Raw genomic sequence first — 17,454 nt, forward strand, 5'->3', positions numbered from 1 at the left:
GCACATCAAATGAATATGTGTAGCATAACAACGGGGGAGCTTTCAAATCCCAAGGCATCATACTCCTAAACTTCCCATCTCGCTAATCTCCCAGGGCAGTTTAGCTGGAGGAATTCCATTTTAAACCACCACTGCACATGTGCACTGCTGGAACATGTCAGATGCTCTCCTTCTCCCAACAGTCCCACTGGAGAACGTTCTCCCCAGTGGTGTATGTCTCCAACACCAAGCTGGGGATTCGGGCATCTTTTTGTCTTTTTGTACTTTTCCAAAAGAAACGTTTACAGTTCCCTATCCTGTGAGGGTTGTACATTGAATTCTGCGAAGATAAGAGAAAATAGCAATTCAATCCCGTGCCATTTGCTGGTCTGTAGCATGGCTGCGCTTTGATCATTAGAATTCCCAGTGTTAGTGCAACCCCACTGTGAAAGCGGAATATTTCCTGAAAATGAGTTCACTCCATACTGTGATGTGCTGTTCTCAAGCCCCTTATGACTCACTCAAACTGCTGGGTGTCACACACACTGTGACCAGACCTAGCAAATGTATAATTAGCTTGATTGTTTTTCTTGATTTCAAGTAAATGGGGGAAAAATGCTTCTTATTCCTAAGCAGAAAGTCCACAGTGCTTATTGCAATTATTTTATACCTCTGTCTGGCATCACTCAGGAGGATACCTTAACCTTCGGAAATTTTCAAGTCATGGAGTCACAATACAGCAATATTTATTGGACCAGAACTTGTGATGAATATAGATGAATCTGATTAATATTTTCCTCATATCAGTTGTATCAGCTTATTTTGATTAATAATAAAAATTCACATTTAATCAGTCAACTTCCACAGGCAACCTGAATTTAGAACATGGTAATATAGAACAGCATGGCAGAGCTGTGGTCATTAACCAGAGGTGGGTAGAGTAGCCAAAAACTGTACTCAAGTAAACGTATTGTTACTTTAAAATAATAATGACTCAAGTAGAAGTAAAAGTAGTCATCCAAATAATTACTTGAGTAAGAGTAAGAAAGTATCTTGTGAAAAGACTACTCAAGTACTGAGTTACTTCATATAATCTGATTTAATGTTGAAATAAGCAGAGCAAGATGAACATAAAAATCCAAATGTCCAAAATATAAAATTGTAAATGCTTGTCCAATAGAAATAAACAAAATATAAAATAGCCATGTGCAAAATCAAATATGGCCTAAATCATATCCCTTTAAATAAAACAATACACAGGAGGTTCGTCAGAAGAGGAGGATTTTCGCTTTCTGTTGTACTCTATTAAGTCTGTATACCTCATCAGTTTGTTGGGGTGAACCCTCCGTTGACAGAGAAAATATCAATGAGGCTACAGGGGATTTATCCATTAAAATAGACTCATCATCACAACAAAGAGGAGCCTGCTCAAATTCAAACAGAAACTTTATATGTGGAAAACATAATGCTTTGTCGCACCATTATTGTACCTTATGATGCACTTATCCACAATATTCCAAAGTCCCATGATGCCTTGCGCGGAATATGTGCAGAACTTCCGGTTTAGCGTAAACAAACTTTATGTATGCTATGCAATGTTATGCAATGTTCCAGCGCTCACGTCCTGACTGTTGCATGCTTCACAAAAACTATTACACTACTAACTAACGCTTACATTACAGTGTGAAATATCCACATTAATACCAGTAACCTATTTAAACACACTCAATTTCAAAAATAACGTATATAACCAAAGTATTTTTAACAATAATAGCCTACTTACATAGCAATGATGAAATCTTATCCGTGTTCAGTAGATGGAGACAGAGACAGTAAATCAACAATACAGTTCAATCCGCTTCTGTTTTGCTCCAGAAAACGATGTCAGCTAGGTCTATCAGCAAACATGCGGCTTAGCTATGCCCAGAAGTCCTCAATCATAATAGTATTTCCCAAGAAATTACGAATAATAGTTGACCACGTTTCGTGAGTGAATGCATAAGTGAATGCGATGATAAGAAAAATTTAGGTTACGCTGACCTAAAAAACGCTATTCCAAAAGCAAAATTAGACATGTTATACATCATTAGAAAGCTTATACTCTCACCTACTGAATAAATGAATTGTCAATCAAGCCAGACTGTACTAAAAAGGGCGACAACGCCGTAAACAAGGCGTGTGGTATTAGGCACAGCTATTTTGGAAGGTAACGAGGCATCACAAATGCGCGTATATTTCACAAACGGATTGTCCAAGACAATAAATGACCACTCAGTCAAATAGTTAGCTATCCACAGCCAAAACTAACCTACAACTTACCGCCACATATTTTCTCAAGTTCGAAGTTGAGTTCTTGTAGGATGAAATGCCCACATTTCTAGGCAGACAAAGAAGGCAGCGCATAATGTAACTACTGTTTTTGGTAGTCTGTAAGTAAAACATAGTTTGAACGTGAGGCCAGGGGTGTTCTGCCTCCTACGAATCACCCGCCGTTGTTTCAGCCATTGTTGTCGCCCGCTCATCCTTCTGTGTGCTGTGACTGGCTACGTTTTATTGGTGAAACGGAGTGTCCATTTATGCATTATGTGCAGGCCTACTGTAGGCTGTGGTGTTTGTGGCTGGCCTTGAGTTTGCCTGGCCATATGTGCATGGGGGCTCCATGGAGACAGTTTATATCCCCAGACAGACTGTCGTTAATGCAGTTTCAGAACTTTGGTGATGACGTGGTATCAGACATGCTTGTCAGTATGTTCCACCTCAGTAATATATAATCAACTCTATATTTTGGACTTGCTAAATTTGCTATGGTCACCCTTAGAGGCTTTTGAAGGCACTGCTGCCCTTGATGCCACCTTTCCCTCCAGGTTCCTGGCCTTGAAGCTGGCTTCTTCTGCTTACACTTCCTTTGAAGAATGCAATGTTCCAAATGCAGCTGTGAATATTTTTGCATGATTTGTCTCCTGAATGCCCTCTGCTAAAACATAAAAGCAGGCTTACTGCTCAATCACAAGGTTTTTCTTTTACAGTTTCCAGCACTGCTCTTGCAAGGATTCTGGCATTTCAGAAGGAAGGCACAATCCTTTCTCTTTTGTGTGTTGTTTTTTTTTATCTGAAAAGGTATTCCTTCCCCCCTCTTCTCTATGCTTCTTTCAATAACTCCTCATTCCCAGAATCACAGCCGTCGCTATCTCCATGCCAACTGCAGCAATCTCATCGTTGGCTGACAGATGCTTGCAGAGTGTAACGCTCTTCTTTGCACGCCCATCCTCTCCTCATGTATCAGGACACAATCAACATGGAAGCAGAAATGTGCTGGTTCTAATACAAGTCAGGCCCACCTGAAGTTTCTGCATTGAACTATGAGTAAACAAGGTTGAACTCCCACCAATTATAGGCATGGGTATTCTGAAGTTGCTGTATTGTCGGCTGATATTCCCAGGATAATAGAAAACATGCCTGCATTCTGCGTCTTACTTCTGTTTCATTTCATGAAGATGCCAACAGATCTAATTCCTTTTTAAATAGAAAGTGTTACTGGGAAGAAATGAGAATAGATGAAAAATGGTTTAACAAGAATAACTAAAATTGCTTTTCCTGCATTGTTCTTCGTGGCATTGTCAGTCAGAATTATTCCTTATTGTGAAAAATGACAGCGGATTACAGTGAAAAATAGAGAAATAAGAAAACTGCTGCAGTCTAATCTTTGAAGTGGCTGCGCACACGCAAAAGAGGAGATAGAAGAGAAAATGAGATCATTAAGCACAGTACTGGACGTATAGATCTCAGCAATTTACGATGTAACAAACAACAAACAAGAGCTGGGACAGTGTGATAAGAGGACACAATAAGGCACACTGAGAGATGAGCACTAGTCAGTGGTTAGTGGCCAACTGACACAAATGATTGATTGAGTTTCAAAAAACCAATATACGCAGGAAAACCCCTAATACTTCCCCGGGTTCACAGTAGCTCTTCATTCTGCCTTTTCTCACAATTCCTTGAAAAAACAGGAAATTTCATGGGTCTGGTGATCAAAATTCCAAATTTGGCTTTTGCAAAGATATTTCTGCGGCTGTCAGTTGCCTGTCCCGGTGTACCATTCCTCTCATCTACTTTGACCCCTGAGTATTCTTTGGCTTTGGAATTTATGCCCGAGTGGAAGCCCAGATCTTTTTGTCCTCTCCTCTCTTCAACCTACACCAAACGATTCTTTCTTCTGTTTGCATTTTCAAGGTTGTACCTTGCGGTGTTATGTGCGGGACTTTATCTTTGTGTGATGACATTTCAGATGGCTGCCAAACAAGTGGCCTGTCCTTCAGTGCTAATATGAGAATAAAATTAGTCTGAAATATGTTTTAGTGGGAAGGGGGTCTAATTACTCCCCAGGGTTTTGTAATTTGCAGAGGAAACAAGAGCAACAGGCTGGGGCAATAGCACACACTATGGTGATAAACACATAAATTACATAGTGCTGAGCAAACTGAACAACAGCTTACTGAAAAAGAATGAAGGCTTCTTTTCTAAGCACAAGTCTTCATATAGATTAGATAGAGGAAAATAAAACAAGAATCCACAAATATAATCTATTCTTAGGCAAGGAATCATATTTGCTGAATAATGTATTTTAAGATTTAACACATTTTTTTGTGTTCTATATAATCCTGGGTCAGAATTTGGATAGAATTTAGTTGCTAATGTAGGAATGTGAAATGCTCATATCAGTACATGCCACACCAAAGCCCAGCAAAGTATTTCATTTTTCAACAAAGCAATTGCAATGGGAATAACACAATAATGTTGCTGTTCTACAAAAGGATGCAGAGCCAGCTGACCTTCAGTAATAAATTCTGGGGAGGTGATATTTCAGTTAAAAACAGATACAAATATAATAGCATAATTAATGTCGGCTGCAAGATGTGGGGCATGCTGTTCCAGAATATTACATCTTTGTCTGAGCAGCATATTACTAGTCTCAATAGAATCTCTTGACCCCTTTCACCATTCATATTTCAAATATCAACCAAGATCCAGTGGCTCTGGCTTAGTCATCTTTTACCTCAAGTGATGATGAAAAAAGTGATCAGTTCATACCAAAACATATTTTGAGCTAACTTCGCATCTTTTTTCTCTTTTCAAGGGATTGCTACCCTAAACTCATTTCTGTTTAAATATGTATGTAAATTGAATGATTTTATATTCATACGCAGTTTGTAATGGAATATATCATATTGGCTGGAACCATCTGTATATTTTACAACCACCAGACAAATTAAACTTCTGAAATATAATGGCTAGTATCAGAGTTACAACATGACTTTCAGTAAACAAGCAGTTTCAAGCGATGTTATATTACACTTGTAAAAAAAAAAAACACCTTAAATTAAAGTGCACATTTTCCAGAGTGGCTGGGGAGAGGTTCTGGATTAGACTCGTACCACGTCAGTGAACGTGTAATTGTTTTCTTATCATTGGAAGGGATGTTGGAGACTTATTTGTATCACCGTAACTGCACTGCAAGCTATATTTGTATCACCATCACCACACCTGTGCTTAACTCACCTGGGGCATTATAGAAGCCAATGTCATCCTCACTGTAGGGCAGCAGGTACACCTCCCCCTCTTTCCAGATCAATGGAGACTCCAGCTCACTATAGAACTCCCCTATCCAGCCATCTGGGTCTAGGGACATTGGACAGAAATAAAGGCAATTCTTCTCTCCTCTCCACCGTTTATCATCTTCAGAGTTTCACAGCAACTAAGGCTATATATTACTCTGGATATATCAGGATTCAAGAGAATAGTCTGAGCTATGGGGCAATGCACAAATTAGGATGGGACCTTTTGACACAAGCTAGTCATCCATAAACTGAAAAGAGCACTTTACAAATGGGGCCGTGCAGTAACCAGGGCAGTGCCAGGGTGGGGGTGGGATGGACAGAAGGGAAGAGAGTCTCAGCGTGAAGCCTGATTATCTTTACTCCAGAGCAGAACTACCTGCCTCACTGATTACCTTCCACAAAGTCAGAGGTGATGCTGATTGCTGAGTAGTGGGAGGAGGACTTGCAGGCCACTGAGTGGCCAAAGCAGAAGCAGCTCTCACAGCCCACAGGGTTGTCAGACACCAGGTTAAACGAGCCAGGCTTACACCTGTAACATTGAGAGAAAGGTTATAGTGCCAATGACCACAGGCTGCTTGTTAACACCACTGTCAACCATGAAACATATAAAACAGAATTTTTATATATTGTGTCCCAGTGAAATGTATTTGGACAAACATGAATATTTGTTTAAAAGGAAAGGTCCAGGCCAAAACAGGTCAGAATTTGCAAATTGGTAATGTAAAAAAATCAGAATCAATGGCAGTCCAGGATAGTGGAGGGGGGGGGATTTATGACTGGAGTTGTTTGAGACACAAATTTATTACAAACTAACTACTGTTTTTTAAATCACTTACATAGACCGGACATTATATTATTTGGTCGGGGCCAAAAACTGAACATGTACAAATAATTTGAAAACTGGACATTCCAGTTGAAAACAGGGCATCTGTTTTCCCTAGTTTCAGCCCCTTAGAGACAAGATTTTGCCTTGCTTCCCCGCTAATCAATGTTCTGCAGTACTCCTACTGAGGAAAATCAATCATTTATCAAGAGGACATAACGATTTTTGCAATGCTAGCAGCCTCAATTGTCCAGAATGCATCAGGGGGATTGTGAGCATGGCCACGATCTCCAACTTTGTTTTTAGCCTTTTAGCCAAGAACTACTAGCTAGCTAGCTAATGTCAATGTTAATCTAGCTGGCTGTGTATGGGGTGCTCCTTCTCATGAAGGGGGGCTTAAGTAGTAATGTAGGAAAATAACACACTGGAGCAGGTCCAGAAGAAGGGTTAACTTGCGAATGGCTATGAAGTAAAATATATTACATATATCAGATAACCAGCCCTGGAATTAATTGCACGTCACTGCTATACATTCACTAACAATGTTGGTAATGTGTTCTAGCCTGGAGTTTTTCTTTAATACTGCAAACTCATAGGTTTATTATGTTTACAGTATTTACCAAAAATATGTTTTTCTTTCCTTGATTAAGAGTCTAAATGTATTTTAAATTTTAAATAATAAAATAAGCCATAGTCTAGGATTGTCTTGTTGATGCAATGAGACACATTCAGAGAGCACAGACAAGTAAAGGGTTGTTTCAAAAGTTCCATGCTTCATGGGGAATGGGTGCTTATGACAGGAACCATCCTGTCCACTGCTGCCCTCCTTCCTTTGCAGTTCACTACACTGAAACCTAGTTCATTTACAGGGGGAGCAAATAGCCAAACTTGTTTTGATGAAAATATTGATTCTGTCATTGTACATCTAAATTGCTTGAAACATTAACCATGTTTTAAAGGTCCAGGAAACTGGATTCAATTTGTGGTTATACCCCCCAGAAGTGTACCCCACAATTTTCTGACACATCATATGTAAAGCATTCCTCATCACTAGCTAGGTTAGACCTGGTTAGAGCAGATTGTTCCATGCAGTATTTACCTTACACTACAAAACAAAATAAGGCAACATCTTTACCATCGTATAGTTAAATCTGAAGATCGTTCAATAGGTAACAGCATTGTAACATTGAGCTATTGTACACTAACATTAGACTCTATAGCAGTCTCACTCTGGACATTAGACCTGAATAAAGACAGTCTTTGATTCCACATGTCTAAGCTTGAAAGTTATTTATTATGTCGCTAGCCAATGGCAGGCGTACTTCCCGATCCATCTTGTTCTGCGACAAGTTCTGGTTCAAGCACTGCAAATACCAACTGTACGGATTATTGTAATATTGCAATGCCCGTGGGCTCCAGAAATAAAACCCATTTCTTGTAGGTCCCTTTATTTTTGTGAAAAGAAAAAAGTCTATTGCTTTCTCCACATCCATAGAAGGGGCAATGCTTAGGTATGTTCAACTTAGCTTGCCTTACTCGCACAAAAGCGGCAAAAGCGTCATTTAAATATTAAATGTAGGCACAGGCTTTTATATATTTGTTTTTGTTTTTTCAAGAATAATTTAAAAATATTTATTGGCCATTTGTGAATGCAAAAACGTTTTAAGACAAGCAGCAAATAATTCTCAGATTTCAGTTCCCTGGACCTTTAAATTTAAATTTCTTTAATTTCTTTTGCACTCTTGATTGCACATCATGCTTGTACCTGTAGATTACCGTACACAGTGCCTTGAAATTTTTTTTGGCCCCGTCCTGATTTACTCTATTATTGCATTTGTCACACTGAATGGTTTCAGATGTTTAGACAAAATGTAACATTAAAGGAAAACACACAAAAAAAAACACAAAAACTGAATACAAACTAAATAAAACAAATCGGTTTTAAATAACAAATTCTATTGAAAGTCATTTAATGAAAAAAAGTTATCAAACACCATTAATTGATAATTAGATTCAGATGATTGAGTGCAGCTAGGCTTAATTGAAAACAAGCCCTGTTGACTCTAAACCTCACTCATATTTAACCTCACCATCAGAGTGAAGTAGTCACCTCAAAGCTTCAACAAGCACACTATACAACCACCAAAAAAAATCCAGTAGAGATTAGAAAAAAAGCTGTTGAAATATATCATTCTGGAAAGGCTGGAAAGCCATTTCTAAGGCTCTTGGACTTGTCCGAACCACAGTGGGAGCCCTTATGTCCAAATGGAGAACACTTGAAACAGTGGTGAATCTTCCCAGGAGTGGCCAGCCTGCCAAAATTATCCAAGGGTGCAGTGACAACTCATTCGGGAAAGTATAAAAGATCCCAGAAGAACATTTAAATAACTACTGGCTTTGCAAAAAGCTCCTGGACAATCTAAGCCTTTTGGGATAATGTTCTACAGACAGATAAGTCAAAAGTGAAACTTTTTGGATGACATGGGTCCCATTATGTCCGGCATAAAGCACACACAGCGTTTCACAGGAAGAACATCTTGCTAACAGTCAAACATGGTGGTGGTAGTATAATGGTGTGGGGATGATTTGCTGCCTTGAAACCTGGATGACTTGCCATTATTGAAGGAACCATGAATTCTGCTCCCTACCAGAAAACTCTTAAGGAGAATGTCCGGTCATCTCTCTGTGAGCTGAAGCTGACGTGTAATTGGATGATCCAGCAAGACAATGATCCACAATACAAAAGCAAGCCCACATCTGAATGAAATTAAACAAAATTCTGGAGTGGCCTTGTCAAATTCCTGACTTGAACCCAGGCAGGCAGGACCTGAAACGAGCAGTTCATGCTTGAACACCTACCAATTGGTTGAATTACAGCATTTAAAGAAGAACAAAAATAAGAGTGGGCTAAAATTCCTCCACAATGATGTGAAAGACTGATATAAAATAATAGGAAGTATTTGGTTGCAGTTATTGCTCCTAACAATGGTGCAACCCGTTATTATGTTTAAGGGGGCAATTACTTTTTCACATGAGTGATATGGGTGTTTGATTACTTTTCCATTAAATACATTAAATAATAATTTTAAAAATGTATTTTGTGTTTACTCAGGTTTCCTTTGTCTAATTTTACATTTTGTCTAAACCACTCTGTGTGACAAATATGCAATAAAAGAGGAAATCAGGAAGGGAGCAAATACCGTTTCATGGCACTGTATGATGGATATGATGTTTATGGAAAAATAATTAAATGTTAGCAAAGCTGAAATATATTTTTACAAGTAAATACGAGAGTGACAAGCCTCAAGTGAATCCAGAAAATGACAAGATACATTTATATAATAAGGTTATTCATTCAGTGCATCTCGATGCAGTTTATTGGTAATATGAGAACAATCTGACAGCAAGTGATTTATGCAGTTATTTAATTTCGCTAACTGGTAGAACGGGTTTGAAAAACTGTTTAATTTTGCAAGGGATTTTTGAGGTGTTGAAGTGTTAAATATTGTGAGAAGAAAAATTAAGGTTTCTCCAAATGTGTGTAAACAATTGAGAATTGTGGCTTCTCTGGGTATAAATCTCAGGAACCACACATTCTATTTGGCTGAAACCTGCAATACATGGGGCATTCAATAAAATAAAATAATATTCTTGAAAATATTTTCTCTGCTACATGTTTCTATCATCCAAGACACTTGTATTATTAACCTTTTTTCTGCTGGGTCTCAGGAGGATATGGGGCTAGCGCTACCAGTGTAGAAAAGACAAAAGAGGAAACTGCAGGGAGCACCTGTCACATGTGTGTCCCTCGACGTTTTCCTTGCAGGGACACCGTCCATCCAAAGGAGAGCAGACACTCACACTGCCGGAAGGATGACACTCACACGGCCTGGGGATGACAATGACCTGCCACTGTGAGCAGGGGGCAGTACCCCCGCCCCGAGTTCCCCACCCCACCTATTCAGGGAGGACGGCTATAGACGCCGCACCACTTGCCTCCGGATTATAAAGTCTAAGTGCGCGTGAAGGTCAGACGGGGGTGTCAGAACCCACCTGGGCATGGCGGAAACAAGGCCCGCCCGCGCAAAGCAACAAACTGCGATTCGCTGGAGATGCATTTCAGTTTTTGCCAAGGGAGACATCCCATGCGCTGAGGATTCTCAGAGCCCCCAATTGTTTTCTTTCTCTTTTTTTCTGTCCAACACACACACACACACACACACACATACACCAAAACACACACATCTGACCGCTTTCATTGATTGACTGTATTTCCACAGAGCTGTAATGCAGAATCAATGTTTTAACGAGAACACCATAAAGAATAATTCAATTATCCGACAGCTCCTTTATGTTGTTCTGCTCCACCGGCTTGAGTAATTCATACTCAACTATAACTGGTTGGGAGTGTGTGTATGGGTGTGTGTACGTATATACTGTAGGTGTGGGTATGGGTGTGCATATATGTGAGTGTGTATGCATGCGTTTCAGTATAAGGAGTACACATTTAAAATGTATTTCTTTATAATGCGATTCATGCAGGGGACAGTATGTTCTGACATGAATATTCATAGTTTGCGCTCTCACCTGGGAGAAACAAAATGCCTTGATTTTTTTCTGCTCAAACTAATCTCTGGCAAGCCTTCTGATTACAGGGACATGTGTAGCAGCACACGCTGAACAAAGGAAGGGTTGTAATTCATATGCAGTTCAACACTGACACTTCTTCCCACTACATTAAAAAAGGAGGTTGGGTCATTGAGACCTGTAATGGAGATCACATTAATAAATCACAGAGGTCCATCACCATGAGCAATACAGCACCATTCATGCCATGGGGAAGATACCAGTACAAATGCTCCATTATGCCTGGGCAACCTAATAGTGTTGCGCTGTGTAACTCAAATTATTTATAATCACAGCATTCTCTGTATGAAGTCGATTGATGGGTTTGTCCGTGATCTGATAATAACTTGGTTAATCAGAGCCCTGCGTCCTGGTGTGGGGGCAGACAGGCAGAAAACTGTGCTCTCCTCCAGCAAGTGCTGTCACCTCACCTGCAGCCGGCGGGCCCCAGTGAGTGGAATCCGGCCTGACAGTTGTCACATTTCTCCCCGGTTACACTCTGTCTGCAGTGACACACTCCGTCATTCCCACACTGCAGGCTTGAGGACCCTGGTTGGGGGAGGGAGGGGGTGGGGGCAGAGAATGGTTAGAGGGAGGGGGACATTTGTCAGTGGACACTGCAAAGACATTTAAAAGACAACTATCACCATGAGTCCTACAAACTTCACTACTAAAAAAGATTGCCACTACTACAATTATCAGTACTACATCTGCAACAATTATCACTACAATGAGCACAGCTACCAATGTCTGCCACAATGACTACAACTGCAACAATGATGACAATGAACAGTATTATGCCTACAATAACTGAACCTATTACTACTTCAAAGGCTACAAGTACTGTAAAGTACATTTATTTTTACCCTAATTATAGCTACAATTATTTATCTGACAACAACTAACCCAATTACAGAAATTATAACGGTATTTAGGAGATTCTCTTATATAGAGTGACTTATACAGGTTAATTTTATGTTTATTTTAACAAACAATCCATTTATACAGCTGGATATTTACCGAAGTGATTCAAGTTAAGTACCTTGCTCAAGGATACAACGGCTCCTCCTGTGAATCGAACCCCCAACCTTGCAAGCCTAGTTTCTTAACCATTATGCTGCATGGTCACCTATCTACCACTACTGTCACTGCGACAAATAAAACAACAACTATATCACTGCTACAATGATTATTAGTACAACTATTGCTACTGATAAAAAGAGAGCAAAACACCTGACAGTTAAACATATTTTGCAGAGATAAAGACAGCCAGAGGTGTACAGACTTAGAAGTGCTGTGGACTGTCTGGTTGGGCCTTTGATCAACATTATTCATCCAGACTGCTCATGTGCAGCATGAGAGAACATTAATCAGTATATATGTCAAGACACGATAATATGCTGAAAATTTATGGCTGCTGGATTATATTGCCATTCAAAAGGGTGGGGCTGCAGCTCTAGGTAGCCTCTACAGCTCTAGGAAGTGCTGCATTGGAGGACAGAAGTGACCTTTGTCAATTTCATGGTTTTATTGGAAATGTAATTAACAGTGATTGCACATCACAGGGGTTTTAAGTACCACATAACGCAATCCACACTGCTTTTGTCACCTTGCATGACCACGTTTCATCAGCCTGTCAGAGGTATAACAACAGGATTGGGTCGTGTGGTGCAGAAGAGCTGTCATCCTGAGCAACTGGTCTCACCCAGGATGCTGCAGTTGCAGGGTAGGCATCCATCCTCTTGGGAAATGCGATAGAAGTTGTCCTTGCAGCGTTCACAGTGTGGGCCATCTGTGTTGTCCCGGCAGTTCACACAGAGGCCCCCGCTGCCTGTACTGCGATATAGCTCTGAGTCGAACACACACTCATCTGTCTGGCCACTGCAGTTACACACTGCAGAGAGAGCGAAATGAAGAGAGATTAGCATTTGAAAATTTAGCCTAAAATGTATTTGAGTCCATGGGCAATTTCCCTAAAGTAATAACATCTGATCTGGAGTCCAGTATAACATAACTGCTCAGGAAACTCAGTTGAAAGATTCTGCCAAATAACTATTTTAAAAATTGACATGAGAGCAACCTTTATCTTGTAAAGGAGAACATTTTTCAGGGGATTAAATTGTGCAGGGATTCAGCCTATTTTCAACACAAGTAGCAATGAAGAAGATGTTTGAGTCTGAAACTGGTTGTGTGTACCTGAATACCAACATAAACCGTTTTGTTTTGTGTTGTTTTGTACCTGAGTTTTGACCTCTGGCAATAAGTCAGCTGAAGCCTTGCAATACTTAATCTCCGGTAAGTGTTGACCATTGCAAGATAAGGGTTGCTCTATCTTCTTTTTGGTTATTACTTTGCCAATTTTAGAACAGCTTATGTTTTCCCCACATCTTGTTTTTACAACGTACCCAGTTTATCATTACTCCAACTGTGTATTGAGTTTGAAATAACTGCAGAATTATTTTTCTTTGAGTGGGGAATTGTTTTGGCATTTTCTCTACTGTCATTTCAATAGGAAATTTTAGTCACATGTGTACAGAAGATTGATAAATTTGGAGTAAATGATAAACATATTTTGGCAATCTACCAGATCAAAGATTACAGTTTCATTGCTCAATGTAAAGAAACCTTTGTAGAATGAAAGAAACAGAATGCCCTGCCTAGAGAAAAATATCCCGGCTTAAACACAATACCAGAGAAAAAACAATGTTGTGTATTGATGTTCGCACAATTACACTTAATTCCTCATATAAAATAGGAGAGGGAATCAAGTTTGTCTGTGACAGAAAATGATTGCCCTTTTCTTTGTCTCAACGTCAGATACTGACGGAAGAGACACCCTTTGTCAATTACCTACTTTATAGTTTGACAGGAGCGGCATATGGCACAATTTTCAGATGAGTGCATTGTAAATCAAAAGATTGGTGTAGCAAGCTGAAGTAATTTTTTGTTGGATACAGGGATTATGTGTACTTATTGCTTGCTTGTTTCACATTTGTCGCTTTTTTTAAATATGCAGTCTGCTCAAGAAACCATCTGTTTTATTCAAAGTGCTACTGTAATTAAAAAGCATGTTGCTTAATAGATTTGAGCATATAAACAATTAACTCTGTGCTCTGCTTTGTGTATTTACCAGTCAGCCAAATTCACTGGTTTATTTCAAATTGCCCCAATGCCTCTGCTCATCCAAAATTCAAAATGTGTTACAAAGCATACTGACAGGCACAGATACACATGCCCAAGTGTACTCACTCATATCTACCCACATATTATAAACAGTATGTTAGAAAAAAAGAGTATTTATGCATTTAACAACTAAATACATAAATTATATGGATTTTGTGTACCACATGTTGAATTCATTCAATCAAATCCAGTCATAAGCAAATTAAATGAGAGCCTTTTTTTAGTTCTCTGCCACCAAATTATTCTTTGGTGGCAGAGAACTGGCTTCTCCTGAACTGGGGTTCCGTTGGCCTCTAACCCCTTAGTTAGTCACTGTTCTACTTTTGCGAAGTTAGTGCTCTCTTCGGCCCTTGCCCTTAGAGAGTGGCACACTTACATCGGCACTCATTGGCTGAATCAGCAGTTGCTCTTGCCCATGGCCTGTCCTGGTAAAATGGCTGACATTTTTGGCAGTCTATTCCATCGGTATGATGCTGGCAGGCACAGACCAGCTTCCCGTCGTCCCCAGTCACACACTCACTTGCATGGCCGTTGCATTTGCACCTAATTCATTGTACACACACACACCGGTACTCAAACACAGACACGCACACACACACACACACATCATGAGCGCACACACAGACACACACGGATGGACACACACAAGGAAAATGGGCAGAAAGGGGAAAGGAAGCATCGAATGAGAAAGTATTTTCCCACCGTAGGAAGCCGTCACATCACATTACATTTCTCAAACTTAAATATTGCCTAGGAAAAGGTTGTGTTTTTATCCCCATTGGTGACTTTGGCCCTTCTTGTATGTCTGTAATACTTTGCTACTTGTATATTTAATACTCCTCGGCACACACTGTCCTACAGAATCATGAACCATGTGCCAGTTGTGAGGAGCCAGACTCGCACTCTAATGAGGCCAAACGCATAACGTGGGAAGAGCACTTCCTGGCTGCCTGGTAAACAGCCGTGTCAAGCTTCAGAGAGCATGAGGATATTTCATCCATATACGCAGTGCTAATTGCAAGCACATTTATTTTCCATTTTACTTTGAAGATTGTGATCATTCAACAGTCAAGTGCAACAGCTGTTCACTGGACATGCATGATCCAGCACATGGAGAAAGCAGGCACTCACACATGCTGTAAAACAAAACTGAGAAAATGTAAAAAGGAAAAACTTGGTGATGATAGTGAAAAACCACGTTGAACAGGGTGGTATCATCACATTACATAAGATGCAAAGAACAAGATATCCCAGCAAAAAAAAGAAGTATATAGATTAAAACAATGTGCTTATCAAGTTACAGTCTAAACCCTTTAAACAGCTATCGGCGATGTACGCTCTCCCCCTGTTTTTTCATTATTTTATGAAATGTGGAGATCTGGGGCATGTGGAACACCATCAGTGGAGGATTATATGGGTCTGTCCATTTTAAAAGGAGCTTGGCAGAGGCAAAGTCAACACCAAGCTATCAAACTCACAAATCTCTTTCTCCAACAACGCTGGCTTAATTTTGGCAGTTTGTGTAGACAGGATATTAATTTTGAGGAAGTGTTATGTTTTTTCTCTGTCTGTCCACTGTTTCCCAGTCACAGTTAATCAAAGATAGTCTGTTAAAAGCAAAAGTATTGAGATATTGAGACCATTTTTGTCGTTTTGGCTCTGGCCTTCAGCACATTGTATATGAAATAAAACAATGAATATGAAGGTAGTGACAACTTTAAGCTTTAATTTGAGGGTATTTACATCCATATCAGGTGATCCATATAGGGTTGCAATTCCTACCCTCAAATTAAAGCTGACAGTTAGTACTTTATCCTCAAATTGATAGTTTTATGTCAAATCCAATGTGATGAAGCACAGAGCCAAAAAAAGCAAAAACTGTGTCACTGTCCAGTACTGAACTGTATTTAACTGTATTAACCTACCACACAGAAAAACTTATTGGTTTGTTCTTTAATTTTTTTGGGGAAAAAACGAACAAAAACATGAACATTTTGAGTTATGTACAGCATCATTATGATATAATATAAAAAATGAATTACTAATTAGCAAACAATATTTTAATTTCAGCTGTGATAAAATATTTGTAATAGTGACATTTAATGCTGAGGAGCAGAACTTGATGGATAAGTAAATAAATACCATATATGGATACTTTCAATAAAGCCAAGCTATAAATTTGAGAGTTTACTTAGGTGCAGTTCACTGTCTGTTTACAAATTTAGACATACCAGAACACACTAATTTATGTACTGTTGACTGAATGGTGAAAGCTCATTTTACCAACAGCCTGCCATGTAACTTGGTAAATATCAAAAGATCTAACCTTGCCCCAGAAATAAATGTGCCGAGGGTTTGCTCTCGCAAGGGGTTCAGAAATAAATTTCAGAGACAAGCCCTTTTCAAAGGCACGTCTTTTACCTGGCTCCCACAGAAAAATCAGAGATGGAGTAGTAGTAGGAACGGAGGACCTTGGCGTCCTTGAAGAACTCATCTCCAAAGGTGTTCAGTCTGTCTAATGAGATGAGCAGGTCTGTGGCTGTCACCCACTCCTGGAGAAGAAGGGAGGGAGGAGAGGCGGAAAGGAGTGTTTGGGAGAAAGAGGGTTATTTGTAGTTATAGCCTTTGGCAACATTTGAGCAAGATATGCTCACAAATCATGCTGAATTTTGAATTTGGTAACAATGGAGCAGAAGATGTCAGGACGCAGAGAGAGGAAGGATTTAAAAATGGATAAAATGAGTGCAAACACAGGAGGGTGAGGTCAAGACATAGGAAATCGAAATTGACAATGTGGCGTTATCTGTTCCTACAGAAATACCCCAGAAACCACGGCAAAGTTTTACAAGTTAGGACTGTGCTGGAAAACTCAAAGGCAGTTTAATCTAATGTTGTCTCAGCCTCTCTCCCCTGTGATATGTTTGAAATTCGTGGAGGGCACTAGGGGCTGAGCTGCAGATGAAAACAGTCGCTACGGTTCACGCGCTGTGACTCAGCATTTTAACTTATTAGGCTGCCAAAGAGCCGGCTAGGGAGAGACTGCGAGGACACAGCTGTGTCCCAGGACATCGCTTCATGCCAGTGACTATCAGGGCCTGTCTGGTGCAAGAACTTTGACTGAGAAAAGGTCGCATTCCGACAAGCAACAAACTGGCAATAAATTAAAATATATCTGAGGAGTAAGGATTACAGGGTGAAACAGAAGTGGCCCCAAACCCTTTGGGA

General features: G+C 39.8%; 1 protein-coding gene across 1 annotated transcript in view; it reads right to left on the bottom strand.

The window, feature by feature from the left end:
• The window catches only part of lamc3 (laminin, gamma 3), a 69,966-nt gene that overhangs the window by 32,562 nt on the left and 19,950 nt on the right, over positions 1 to 17,454 (bottom strand). The window contains exons 3-9 of the mRNA XM_064307718.1: positions 16,651 to 16,781; positions 14,606 to 14,772; positions 12,752 to 12,940; positions 11,478 to 11,595; positions 10,211 to 10,309; positions 5,990 to 6,126; positions 5,539 to 5,658 (exon numbers count right to left, since the gene is read on the bottom strand). Coding sequence (XP_064163788.1) covers positions 5,539 to 5,658; positions 5,990 to 6,126; positions 10,211 to 10,309; positions 11,478 to 11,595; positions 12,752 to 12,940; positions 14,606 to 14,772; positions 16,651 to 16,781 — 961 coding nt within the window. The remainder of the gene's footprint in view (positions 1 to 5,538; positions 5,659 to 5,989; positions 6,127 to 10,210; positions 10,310 to 11,477; positions 11,596 to 12,751; positions 12,941 to 14,605; positions 14,773 to 16,650; positions 16,782 to 17,454) is intronic.

Source organism: Anguilla rostrata, chromosome 14 (genome assembly GCF_018555375.3).
Source record: "Anguilla rostrata isolate EN2019 chromosome 14, ASM1855537v3, whole genome shotgun sequence".
Lineage (NCBI taxonomy): Eukaryota > Metazoa > Chordata > Actinopteri > Anguilliformes > Anguillidae > Anguilla > Anguilla rostrata.